General features: G+C 42.5%; 1 protein-coding gene across 2 annotated transcripts in view; it reads right to left on the bottom strand.

Annotated features, from left to right (window-relative positions):
* The window catches only part of LOC145361991 (glutaminase liver isoform, mitochondrial-like), a 67,346-nt gene that overhangs the window by 26,591 nt on the left and 27,086 nt on the right, over positions 1 to 13,669 (bottom strand). For both annotated transcript variants that reach the window (XM_080217996.1, XM_080217997.1), the window contains exons 7-10: positions 11,558 to 11,616; positions 5,445 to 5,477; positions 2,042 to 2,100; positions 174 to 240 (exon numbers count right to left, since the gene is read on the bottom strand). In XM_080217996.1, the coding sequence (XP_080074122.1) occupies positions 174 to 240; positions 2,042 to 2,100; positions 5,445 to 5,477; positions 11,558 to 11,616 (218 nt within the window). The remainder of the gene's footprint in view (positions 1 to 173; positions 241 to 2,041; positions 2,101 to 5,444; positions 5,478 to 11,557; positions 11,617 to 13,669) is intronic.

The raw sequence follows: 13,669 nt of genomic DNA, 5'->3' as shown, positions 1-13,669 counted from the left end.
TGATCTAGTTTTCAAACGCACAGCATGTATTGGATAAGTTACTTTTTTCTAGCTATAAATATATAGTTAAATTCAATAAGCTGCCTAAACCTCCACCTCTATGACAGCAAACACTCTGTAACTTAGTGAACAACAGACAGACATTTACCTCCACTGCCTGGCTTTCGACCTACCTTCTTTTCTTTCAAGTAGTACCCAATGGCAAAATTCCTGTCTCCTGTCTCCTTTTCTGACTGAAACCTCAATCATGGAAAGAAAAAATGCAACATTAGTTATTTGCAGAGTATCCTTATGCCAGAATCAGTGGAATGCTGGCTTAATTAAAGAAAGTTGAGCAGAAATTCATAGAAATCAAGGAGACCATTAGGCCTACTCAGTCTGCACCCGCTCTCCGACAGAGTATCCCACCCAGGCCCTATCCTCGTTATCCCACTAATCTGGATAACGGACACATCTTGGGACATGAATGGGCAATTTAATATGGCCAATCCACCTAACCTGCATATCTTTGGAGTGTGGGAGGAAACCAGAGCACCCGGAAGAAACCCATGCAGACACGGGGAGAATGTGCAAACTCCACACAGACAGGGACCCAAAACTATAATTGAACCTGAGTCCCTGGCACCGTGAAGCAGTAGCGTTAACCACCGTGCCACCACCCCATTAATAAGAATTTTCAGTATTAGGAAAAGACTTTTAGCTTAATTGATTAATCAGCCCCCGTTCACCTGTTTAGAAAATCCCAGAAACGACAAGAAACCAGCAGAGCCTCCCTCTCCCCAGATTATCTGAGCCATTGTTTGTTAATCCCATTGATACTGTTCACTTTTCTCTGGTAACTTATTTCACAACTCAATTACCCTATGGGTGAAAATGTCACCCCAGATTTCTGTCCTACCACTTTTGTGTTTTAACTTCTGTCCTCAAGGATTTGAACTCCTCACCCCAAAGGAAACAATTTGTCTATTACATTTGTCAGCCCCTTTTGTAACCTAGAAAAATGCAATTTATCACCTCAAAAGCACCTTTTCTGAAGTAAACAAACCCAACATCCTTAATCTGCTCTCGTGACTTAAATTAGTTACCCTTGGAACATTCTTATTCCCTTGCCCCATCACAATACCAATAGTATCCTGATTGTTGCATCAAAACTCAAAGCTGAATTAATAAACAAATTTATTGCCTGATCCTCCAATGGCTCGATGAGGGTGACCACCACTTTTTATTGCCTGGAATCATCCAATCCAGGAGAGTCTCTGGTTTAATACCTATTCTAAGCAGAATTGAGTGATGGTACTCTTGAGACTCAAAATAACGTGATCAGAATGGGTAATATAATGGAACATGAGATGGACATGCCAGCATTGGACTGCAGTGGGCACTGTAAGAAGTCTCACCTGATGAAGGAGCAGCGCTCCAAAAGCTTGTGATTCCAAATAAACCTATTGGACTTTAACCTGGTGTTGTGAGACTTCTTATAATGGAACTTTGCATGAGTCTATAGAACTGCATCTCAGTGAGAGGAGAAAATTGGAAAAAGAACAAACTTTCATTTACATAGCACCTGTCACATCCGTAGGATGTCCCAAAGCTCCATACAACCGATGAGTTACTTTTTTGATAAATGCAGTCACTATTGTGCTGACAATCTTGCCTACAGTAAAATTCCAGAAACAAAAAAAATCAATTAATCTGGTTCTTTGATGTTGGTCGTGGGAGAAATTTTGCTAGGATACTGGGGAGAACTTCCTGCTATTTTAGTGGTACATCCCCTTGAATCAGCGGTTGGGGTCTTGGTCTGAAAGACAAAATCTCTGACATTGCAGCGCGACTTCATGCATTGGAAGTCTCAGCCTAGATTATGTGATGCATCCTGGAATGGAACTTGAACCCATGACCTTCTGACTTGAGAGAGAGAGCAACAATGACAGGAAAGATAGTAAGTTCACTGATGAAACAATCCTTATTTTCAGGGGTTTGAATGGCCATTGAAGACTCTGAATGGCTTTTAGGAGACACAAGAAAGCAACTTGGCACTTACGTGGCATTGCTGAAGCCCACATACTCATTTCCAGCCATCTTATTAAGAAAGTGCATCACCTGTGGAACACATAACACAAAATTTAGAACCTGGCTACTGTTTCAAAAACAGTGAGGCCCTTGTGCCATAGGCAGGATGGAAAGTGCAGCCACATATCAAGAATGGTTTGGGTCTGGCAGAATTTAGGCTTCCTTTAGTGCCACTGGAAGTCTCTTACAAGATACACTGATTTCTACTGAGGCATTTCTTGTAACTGAAACGTATCTGACTTATAATCATTTTAATTTGAAAAGTGTGATCAGCATTAAGCAGCCACCTAATCAGATGATGTAAATTCGAAATGGTAAGAAGACTTTTAATCTAGACCAGAGCAGATGTTGTTCCTGTTCTAAACCAGTCAGTGCTGTGGATGTTCATAGACGGCCAATGTCTGATGACTATACAGTGCAGCACTACAGAAGAATAATGAATAGCTAATGGAAATGGCAAATGGAATTTAATGTTGGTAAGCGCGAGGTGGTCCACTTTGGTAGGAATAATGGTAGGAAGGACTATTACTTACGTGGCGAAAAACTGCAGCAGGCGACGGTGCAGAGGGACCTCGGGGTCCTTGTGCATGAGTCGCAAAAACCCAGCCTGCAGGTGCAGCAGGTGGTCAGGAAGGCGAATGGGATGCTGGCCTTCATAGCGACGGGGATTGAATATAAAAGTGGGGAGGTCTTGCTGCGGCTGTATAGGGCATTGGTGAGGCCGCAGCTGGAGTACTGTGTGCAGTTTTGGTCGCCGCACTTACGCAAGGATATTTTGGCCTTGGAGGGAGTGCAGAGGAGGTTTATTAGGCTGATACCGGAGTTGAGGGGGTTGAGCTATGAGGAGAGGCTGAATAAACTAGGCTTGTACTCGTTAGAGTTTAGAAGAATGAGGGGAGATCTCATTGAGACATATAAGATGATGAATGGGATGGATAGGATAGAGGTGGAGAGACTCTTCCCACTCAGAAAGGACAGTAGGACTAGGGGGCACAGCCTCAAGATAAAGGGGGGGCGGTGTAGAATGGAGTTGAGGAGGAACTTCTTCACTCAAAGGGTGGTGAATCTCTGGAATTCTCTGCCCGTTGAGGTGGTGGAGGCTGCCTCGCTAAATATTTTTAAGACGCAGGTTGATGGGTTTTTGATAAGCAAGGGGATTAAGGGTTATGGGGAGAGGGTGGGAATGTGGAACTGAGCCATGACAGATCAGCCATGATCTTATTGAATGGCGGGGCAGGCTTGAAGGGCTAGATGGCCTACTCCTGCTCCTATTTCTTATGTTCTTATGTTCTAAGTGTGATTACCAAACCGTTGTCTCATCTCAGTGTCAGATTACATGAGAACACCTACACTGACATAGTTGACCTACTCAGTGAAGAATTAATGATTATGGCATTAAGATATAGTTGGAGGAGTTTTGTGAGAAGTGAGAAGAGGTTACACACGCAGTTAACAAAGGGAAACCAGTGGATGTGATTTACTTAGAACTCCAGAAGACATTTGATAAACTGCCAAAACAATTATTGTGGAAAATAAAAGCCCATGGTGTAGGGAGTAAAATATTGGCATGGAAAGAAGATTGGTTAGCTAACAGGAAATAGAGAGTTGGCATAAATGGGTCATTTTCTGGTTGGCAAGATGTAATGCATGTGCCACAGGGGTCAGTGCTGGGGCCTCAACTTTTTACAATTTATTTAAATGACTTGGATGAAAGAACCAAATATATGGCTGCTAAATTTGCTGATAAAGGTGCAAAGTAAAGTAAGAAAGTAAATTGTGAAGAGGACATAAGGATACTGCAAAGGGATATCAATAGGTTAAGTGAGTGGGCAAAGATTTGGCAAAAAAAGCATATTATCTAAATAATGAGAGATTGCAGAGTTCTGAGGTGCAGAGGGACTTGAATGTCCACAGCATGAATCACAAAAGGTTATTATGCAAGTGCAGCAAGTAATTGGAAAAGCTAAAACAGCGTTATTGTTTATTGCGATGAGAATTGAATACAAAAATAGGGAGGTTATGTTTCAGTTATTCGGAGCATTGGTGAGATCACTTCTAGAGTACTGTGTACAATATTGATCTTCTTATTTAAGGACAGACCTAAATGCATTGGATGCAGTTCAGAGAAGAATAGGAAATAAAATAAAACTAGTCTAATACTGGGAATGGACAGGTTGTCTTATGAGGAAAAACTAGACAGGTTATGCTGTAATTGCCAAAGTTTAGAAGAGTAAGAGGTGACTTGATTGAAACATAAAATCCTGAGGGGTCTTGACAGGGTGGATGTGAAGAGGATGTTTCCTCTTTGTGGAGAATCTAGAACGAGAGGTCATTGTTTGAAAATAAGGGGTCACCCATTTAAGACAGAGACAAACACTTCTTTCTCTGAAGGTACAGTACGGCGATGGTTGGGATCCATAAAATGTTATCGTGAAAAAGGCGAGGTTGCGCTAAATCGGGGTTCAAGAAAATCAGCGTTCAAACTGACCCAATGTTGACCTAACATCCTAAAACACCCCTATTATCGCTTGTTATCACCCTATTTGACCCATTTTTTGCACGTTTATCATCTGGCAAGTAAATTACCTTTTAATTAAAAAATTCCGCAAATAAATCGTTGTTGTTACAGTAGAAATTAAAACACATTAATTTTTAGTAAATCAGTTTGTTCCATTTTGATCTAAGGAAACACAAAATTAACTCACCAAAAACTTCAGTTCCCGGAAAGAGCAAAAAAAGGGTCCATTGATTCATCGTGTTATATCCAAACTCGCGCTAAGTTAGGGTGTGTAAAATCGGGGTTTCACTGTAGTGAGTATATGGATCTCTGTTTTTCAAAAGGCAGTGGAAGCAGAATCTTTGAATATTTTAAAGGCAGAGTGAGATAGATTCTGGATTAAGAAGGGGGTGGAAGGTTAATGGAGGTCGGTGGGAATGTGGGGGTTGAGGCTACAATCAGACCAGCCAATGATCTCATTGAATGGCGGAGCAAGCGCAACAGGTCGACTGGCCTACTCCTAATTTGAATGTTTGTATGACATGGCAAGTTTTGAATGTTTGCCATGAATCAAGAGTGATGGATTATACAAGGTAGCATGAAGATATTAATGATGTGGAGTTTTTTACATTTCTATGAAGCAATTGCAGAAATTCCCTTGTATTTTTGCCATCCCAATAGCGCAAACTTGCTAGAAGAACCCTCCCTTTTAAATTCAAACTATCCAATCATACATGCTTATTTCTAGGTTTGACATATTTGATTCTCTGCATCTCCAATCAGATGAGCAGATGTTAGTACTTGGCCTGTTAGATTTAGGAGCCACAAGGTAAATTTGCTGATTTTATTCCTGTATTGCTGTTTGTGAAGTACTCACACAGTCAAACTTCTCCGCTTTATTTGCTCCAGGCTGCAAATACAAGATGAAGTGGTATTAGAAATAAAAATATTTCACAGAGTACTTTCTGCAAAAACTCATGAAAATACAGCTTGGCAGCGATCTTGTTGCAGCTTTAATATTGTATTTTTCCTGCGGCTGGGACACTGCAGCCAGGCTGATAAAGAGAAAATAGGAAGAGACAGATATGCACTCAGGCTAATAGAAATGAGATGGATAGAGAAATGAAAAATGAAACAGTAAGAAAGGCAGAACCTGAATTTATGTAACACCTTTCACAACCTCAGGACATTCTAAAGCAATTTACTACCAATTAAATATTTTGAAATGTAATCCCTATTATAGTGTAGGAAACACGCCTCCAAATTGTGCGCACAGCAAACTCCCACAAACAGCAATGTCCTATGACAGATAATCTGTTTTTATTGTGTTGGTTAAATAATAAATACTGGCCCGACTTCCAGGGAACGCTCTTGCTCTTCTTCGAAAAGAGACTGTGGGATCTTTAACACATATCTGAGACAAGAACCAAGGTTTTTGTTTAATTGTCCTGTTTGCTGAAGAAGCCACCCACAATGTAAATGGACCAGTTTTTTGTTTAATCCATTAATGGAACGTGGGCATTGCTAGCTAGGCTAGTATTTATTTCTATCCCTAATTGCGCTCGAGAAGGTAGCAATGAGCTGCCTTCTTGAATCATGGAATTATAGAAACCCTACAGTGCAGAAAGAGGCCATCTGGCTCATTGAGTCTGTACCAACCACAATCCCACCCAGGACGTATCCCCATATCTCTACACATTTACCCGCTAATCCCTCTAACCTACGCACCTCAGAACACTAAGGGGCCATTTTAGCATGGCCAATCAACCTAACCCGCACATCTTTGGACTGTGGGAGGAAACCGGAGCACCTGAGGAAACCCACGCAGACACGAGGAGAATGTGCAGTCTCCACACAGACAGTGACCCAAGCCGGGACTCGAACCCAGGTCCCTGGAACTGTAAAGCGATGTTACTGCTGCACCGTTCCTCCACTCACAGCGCTGTTTGGGAGAGAGTTCTAGGATTTTGACCCAGTGACAATGAAGGAACAGCAATATATTTCAAGTTCTGATGGTGACTGACTTGGAGGGAAACTCCCAGATGTTGGTGTTCCCATGTATCTGTTGCCATTGTCTTTCTAGGTGGTAGCAGTCATGGGTTTGGAAGATGCTGTCAAAGGAGCCTTGGTGAGTTTCTGCAGTGCATCATGTAGATGGAACATACTGTTGCCACCGTGTGTCAGTGGTGGAGAGTGAATGTTTGTGGAAGGGGTGCCAATTAAGTGAACTGCTTTATCCTGGATGGTGTAAAGCTTCTTGAAGCTGCACCCATTCCGGCAAGTGGAGAGCATTCCATCACACTCCTGACTTGCGCCCTGCAGATGGTGGACAGGCTTTGGGGGAGTCAGGAGATAAATTACTCATTGCAGGATTCCTTGCCTCTGACCTGCTCTTGTAGCCACATTATTTATATGGCTAGTCCAATTCTTTTTCTATTCAATGATGTTGATAGTGGGGGATTCAGCAATGGTAATGCCATTGAATGTCAAGGGGGCGATATTTGGATTCTTTCATATTGGAGATGGTCATTGCCTGGCACTTGTGTGGTGTAGATGTTACTTGCCAATTGTCAGTTCAAGCCTACATATTGTCCAAGTCTTGCTGCGTTTGGACATGGACTGCTTCAGTATTTGAAGAGTTGCAAATGGTGCAATCATCAGCAACATGCCCACTTCTGACCTTATGAAGGAAGGAAGGTCATTGATGCAGCAACTGAAGATGGTTGGGCCTAGGACACTACCCTGTGAAACTCCTGCAGTGATGATTGACCTCCACAACCATCTTCTTTTTCGTTAAGTATGTTTCCAACTAATAGAATGTTTTTCCCCAATTCCCATTGCCTCCCACTTTGCCAGAGCTCTTTGATGCCACACTTGGTCAAATGTGACCTTATTTTCAAGGGCAGTCACTCGCATCTCTGGGGTTCAGCTCTTTTGACGATGTTTGAACCAAACTATAATGAGGTCAGCAGTTGAGTGACTCTGTTAAACCCAAACTGAGTGTCAATGAGCAAGTCATTATTAACCAGGTACCACTTGATAGCTCTGTAGATGACCCCTTCCAACATGTTATGATGATCAAGAGTAAACTGATGGCGTGGCAATTGGCCAGCTTGGGTCTGTCCTTTTTTTGTTGTATAAGGCACACTGGGCAATTTTCCACATTGCTGGGTAGATGCCAGTGTTGTAGCTGTACTGGAACAGCTTGACTAGGGGCGTGGCATGTTCTAGAGCATGTCTTCACTGCTATCACCATAATATTGTCAGGGCCCATAGCCTTTGCAGTATCCAATGCATTCAGCCATTTTTTTTAGTTTAGTTAGGGCATCATGATCATCATGGGCTTGGAGGGCCGAAGGGCCTGTTCCTGTGCTGTATGCCTCTTTGTTCTGTTTGTTCTTGATATCACATGGAATGAATCAAATTGGATGAAGACTGGCATCTGTGATGCTGGAGCCTTGGCGGAGGCTGAGATGGATCATTCAGTTGGCACTTCTGGTTGAAGATTGTATTTTTTTTGCACTGATGTGCTGGGCAATTGTGGAGCTTCCTCCTCCAATGAATTGGTCAATTGTCCGCTGCCATTCATGACAGGATGTAGCAGGACTGCAGGGCTTAGATCTGATCCATTGGTTGTGGACTCACTTAACTCTATCACTTATTGCTTATGCTGTTTGGCATGCAAGCAGTCCTGTGTTGGAGCTTCACCAGGTTAGCAGCTCAATGTTAAGTATGCCTAGTACTGATCTTGGCATGCCCTCCTTCACTCTTCATTGAACCAGGATTGATCCCCGGGCTTGGTGGTAATGATAGAGGGGGACATGCCAGGCCACAAGGTTACAGATTGTGATCGAGTACAATTCTGCTGCTGCTGATGGCCCACAGTGTCTCATGGATGCCCAGTTTTGAGTTGCAAGATCTGCTTGAAATCTATCATGTTTAGCACGTTGGTAATGCCACACAACACAGTGGTATGTATCCTCAAAACAAAAACAGGATTTTGTCTCCACAAGGACTGTGCGGTGGTCACTCTTACCAATACTGCCAGTGGACAGATGTATCTGCGGTATGCAGGTTGTTGGAGGTGAAGTCAAGTATGCTTTTCCCTTTTGTTGGTTCCCTCGCCAGCTGTCACAGACCCAGTCTGGCAGCTATGACCTTTAGGACAGAAAGAGGACTTTGCATGGTCAACAGGGCTGGCTGGGTTGCTATTGTCGGTTCCAGTGCCTAGGTTGATGCCTGGTTCTCCATCCAATTTCATTCCTTTTTAATTTGTTTTTTTAGCGGTTTGATGCAACTTGCGACTAGGCCATTAAGAGTCAGTCACATTTCTGCAGATCTGGAGTCACATGTCGGCCAGACCAGGTAATCATGACAGATTTTGTTCCCTAAAGGACATTAGTCAACCCAATGGGTGTTTACAACAATCAACAATGGTTTCATAGTCATCATTAGACTTTTAATTCCATATTTGTATTGAATTAATCTGCTGTGGTGGGATTCAAACCCAGATCCCCAGACCAATACCCTAGGTTTCTGGATTATCAGTCCAGTGGCAACACCACTCCCACCCTGCAGTACCAGGACCATGAGACAATATTGCAAAACCAGTCCCTGAAACAATTGCACAATATACCGTGGTCTCCAACTGAACAGTTGACCCTGAATTAAACAGGTGGAAAACAGGAATTGGTTTTACTCAAGCATGCTGTAATGTGTTTAACATTGACCAGCCAGTGTGAAATGAAATACAAATACAAATGAACTTTGGAACTTAAAGAGTGTCGTGGTGATGGGGATGTGCTGCCGAGGGCTAGCAAAAAAGAAAAAGCTTTGTGTTTTTAGAGAAATTGTGCAATGTCAATCAGTGTGGTTCTGATTACTATGTGCTGACTAAATGTAGGTTGTGTCAGCATCCTATTGAATGTATTTACCCTTTTCTAATGTGTGCACTTGTCACCCCATCTAAATGGAAAACAGCCTTACTCCAGAGTTTTTTTGAGGCCTGAATAGACTTGTGTGTCCAGAGTAGAGATTGGCTAAAGCCACAGTAAAAAGTGAAAAATTAGCAAATTTCTCAATAATTCCTCCCACTGATGATCTTTGCATTTTTAAAAAGTATAGATATATTTAATGACTAGGAAGGTCCCAGTTTAAAATGCAGTTTCTGTTGATTTAGCTAATCTCAACACAGGGCAGTAGTTGCAGCACTGCTGGAGTGAGGATGGAGGGTGGACAAGATTAACCAGGGAGCAGAAACCTTCAGTAATTTCCTATAAATTAAGAGAGGGGAATGTGCAATGAGACCTGGTTCTCCTTGTACATCAGTCACTGAAGCTGAGCATGCAGGTGCAGCAGGCAGTAAAAAAGGCAAATGGTATGTTGACCTTCATTTTTTTTTGTCAAAGAACAAAATCAGCTTCGGAAACAGGCCCTTTGGCCCAACGAGCCCACGCTGCCATCTCAACACCACCTCTCTACCCATAGTGAGAGGATTTGCATACAGGAGCAGGGATATCTTGACGCAATTATACAGAGCCTTGGTGAGACCACAGTTGGAATAGTGTGTGCAGTTTTGGTCTCCTTATCTAAGGAAGGATGTTCTTGCTATAGATGGGTTGCAGAGAAAGTTCACCAGACTGATGAATGAGGAGAGATTGGTCGCTAGGATTATATTCACTGGAGTTTAGAAGAATGAGGGGGATCTTACAGAAACCTATAAAATTCTAACAGGACTAGACAGTATAGATGCAGAAAGGATGTTCCTAGTGGTGAGTGTGTTCCGTACCAGGGGTCATAGTCTAAGGGGTAAACCTTTTAGGACTGAGATGAGAAATAATTTCTTCACCCAGAGAGTGGTGAGCCTATGGAATTTTCTACCACAGAAAGCAGTTGAGGACAAAACATTTCAAGAAGGGGATCAAAGGATATGGGACGAAGGCGGAATCAGGCTTTTCAGTTGGATGATCGGCCATAATCATAATGAATGGTGGAGCAAGCTCGAAGGGCTGAATGGTCTACTCCTGCTTCTAGTTTCTATGTTTCCCACCCCAGCCCAGGGATAATGAGACCAATTGACTTTCGAGAGTGTCAGTGATGAGAGACCCTTCGGTGCAACACAGCACAGGCCATGTGTCCCTTACTCTTCTCTGTTGTTCTTAAAGGGACAATCACCACACAGAATTTCTGTTAACTCTGGGAACTCCCAGCATCAGCTTTGCTTATGGAGCATGTGTCGGGACGAAGCGTAAAACCCACCTTATAGGATGCCAACCCCACAGTAGTACTCATTGTCCCTTGATTGAAGAGACTAGGGCGATCATCTTGATTGCCCACAGATTTCTAAAATGTAAACTGGTCAAAGGTTTGCATTTCAATACAACAAACCATTTTCCCCTTACTTTGTATGCTAAGATATGAAAACATCCATTAATTATTCAGACTTCCAATTAGTTTGTATCAGCAGCAAAGCATACACCAGTTATGAAGTCACAATCCCAATCCCTTGTCTGGTTTTGGGAACTTGGCAAAAAGTAACATCCTTAAGAGAGAACAGACAAACAAATTGTTCTGATGCACCTGCTCTAGCCAATGACTAGTAACTGTGATTAAGTGGTTCACAGTTGCTTGGCCTCTGACCCTTTCTTTGTCAGTAACTTCTCTGAAGATCACACAAAATTAGGAAGCCATTTCCCTGTAAATGGGAATTAATGAGGCTAACCATTCCTTATAGGATGACTATATCAGTTCACTGACAGCCTATGACAGTAGACTGGCCCAAGTTACATTTCCACCAGTAGCTTATCTGACAGCAAGTAAAATGTAATGTAAATATTATTGTGACAGTACTTTTGCTATGTCTACAGTAGGGTAAAATTGTCCTACAGGTACTGGCCTATTAGTGCATTTGGGCCACTGTGCTGTAGCTTTGTTCAATGTCTTCCAAAACCTGGTTCATCAATCTCTGTCCCAGTTTGCATGTTATCTTACCTTGATAAGTGAGGTAACAACAATTGCTCCTGCATTTACCATGGGATTATGGGGCTTATCTAAAGAGAAAACAAAACATTTAGATTAACGGTACAAAGTGAGTCTGAAGTTGTGAAAATGTAAGTGAAATGAAATTGAATAACATTTGTTTTATTTAAAACTACTTAATGCCTTCGGCAGAGTTTTGTGGGCTTGATGTGGCAGAGATGGGGCCACAAAATTCCACCCTTTGCTTCTGTTTTGTCAACCGATATAGAACACAGCACAGTACAGGCCCTTTGGTCCTCGATGTTGTGCTGAGCTATGTCTGAACCCAAGATCAAGCTATCCCACTCCCTATCATCCTCAATCTGATGCTAAAATTGCTCAATTAAAGCTCTACTTGCACAATTACTCAAATGGCTATAAAATGTGTTTCTTTGGATATGACAGGTCCCTTCAAGTGACTACAGCATTTCAAACATTCTTCTTTTTCTAATGTAGTCCCTTGGAATTGAGGATGACTCATGTTGTCATTTCCAGTTTGATGGGTTTTGAAATGCTGTTAAGTCAAATCATGATCCCTGAAAGTGGCAATTCAGGTGGACAAGGTGGTCAAGAAGGTGTATGACATGCTGGCCTTCTTCAGTCAGGGTGTCAAATATAGGAATTGGATCATGTTTGGAGTTGGGGACCAAGTGTACTGTGTCAAAATTCGCAGATGACAATGAAATGAGTGGCAGGGCAAAGTGTGCAGAGGATACTGAAAGTCTGCAAAGGAGTATAAATAATCTGAGTGGGCAAGGGTCTGGCAGATGGAGTACAATGTTGGTAATGTGAGGTTATTCATTTTGGTAGGAATAACAGCAAAATGGACTATTATTTAAATGGTAAAAAATTGTAGCATGTTGCTGTGCAGAGGGACCTGGGTGTCTTTGTGCAAGAATCGCAAAATGTTGGTTTGCAGGTGCAACAGGTAATTAAGAAGGCAAATTGAATTTTGTCCTTCAATGCTGGAAGGATGCACTATAAAAACAGGGAAATTATGTTGCAGCTGTAAAAGGTGCTGGTGAGACTACACCTGCAGTACTGTGTACAGTTTTGGTCTCCTTACTTGAGAAAGGACATACTGGCACAGGAGGGGGTGCAGAGGAGATTCACTAGGTTGATTCCGGAGTTGAGAGGGTTGGATTATGAGGAGAGACTGAGTAGACTGGGGCTATACTCATTGGAATTCAGAAGAATGAGGGGAGATTTTATAGAAACATATAAGATTATAAAGGGAATAGATAAGATAGAAGAGGGAGCTTGTTTCCACTGGCGGGTGAAACTAGAACTAGGGGGCATGGCCTCAAAATAAGGGGGAGCACATTTAAGACTGGGTTCAGGAGGAACTTCTTCACCCAAAGGGTTGTGAATCGGTGAAATTCTCTGCCCAGTGAAGTGGTTGAGGCTACCTCCTTGAATGTTTTTAAGGCAAAGATAGATACATTTTTGAACAGCAAAGGAATTAAGGGTTATGGTGAGCAGGCGGGTAAGTGGAGCTGAGTCCACGAAAAGATCAGCCATGATCTTATTGAATGGCAGAGCCGGCTCGAGAGGCCAGATGGCCTACTCCTGCTCCTAGTTCTTATGTTGCAGCTATATAAGACTTTGGTTAGGCCACAGTTGTACAATTCTGTTCGCCACACTACCGGAAGGATGTTGATGCATTGGAAAGGGTGCAGAAGAGATTTACCAGGATGTTGCCTGGTTTGGAGGATATGGACTAAGAAGAAAGTTTGAACAAACTTGGATTGTTTTCATTGGAGCACCGGAAGATGAGGGGGAGACCTGATAGAGGTTTACAAGATTATGACAGGCTTGGATAGAGTGGATAATCAGAGTCTTTTTCCCAGGGTTGAAGGGTCAATTACTAGGGGGCATAGGTTGAAAATGAGGGGGGAAAGTTTAAAAGAGATGTAAGGGGCAAGTTTTTCACACATAGTGGTGAATGCCTGGAACGCGCTGCCAGGGAAGGTGATGGAAGCAGATTCTACAACAATGTTCTAGACGCATTTGGATAGGTACATGAATAGGCAGGGGTTAGAGGGATATGGACCACGTAGAGGCAAGAAAATATTAGATTAGAGA

Source organism: Carcharhinus amblyrhynchos, chromosome X (assembly GCF_965287045.1).
Source record: "Carcharhinus amblyrhynchos chromosome X, sCarAmb.v2.hapA, whole genome shotgun sequence".
Classification (NCBI taxonomy): Eukaryota; Metazoa; Chordata; class Chondrichthyes; order Carcharhiniformes; family Carcharhinidae; genus Carcharhinus; species Carcharhinus amblyrhynchos.
Note: the sequence above shows the minus strand (reverse complement) of the source record. Positions and strands in the feature narration are given on the sequence as shown.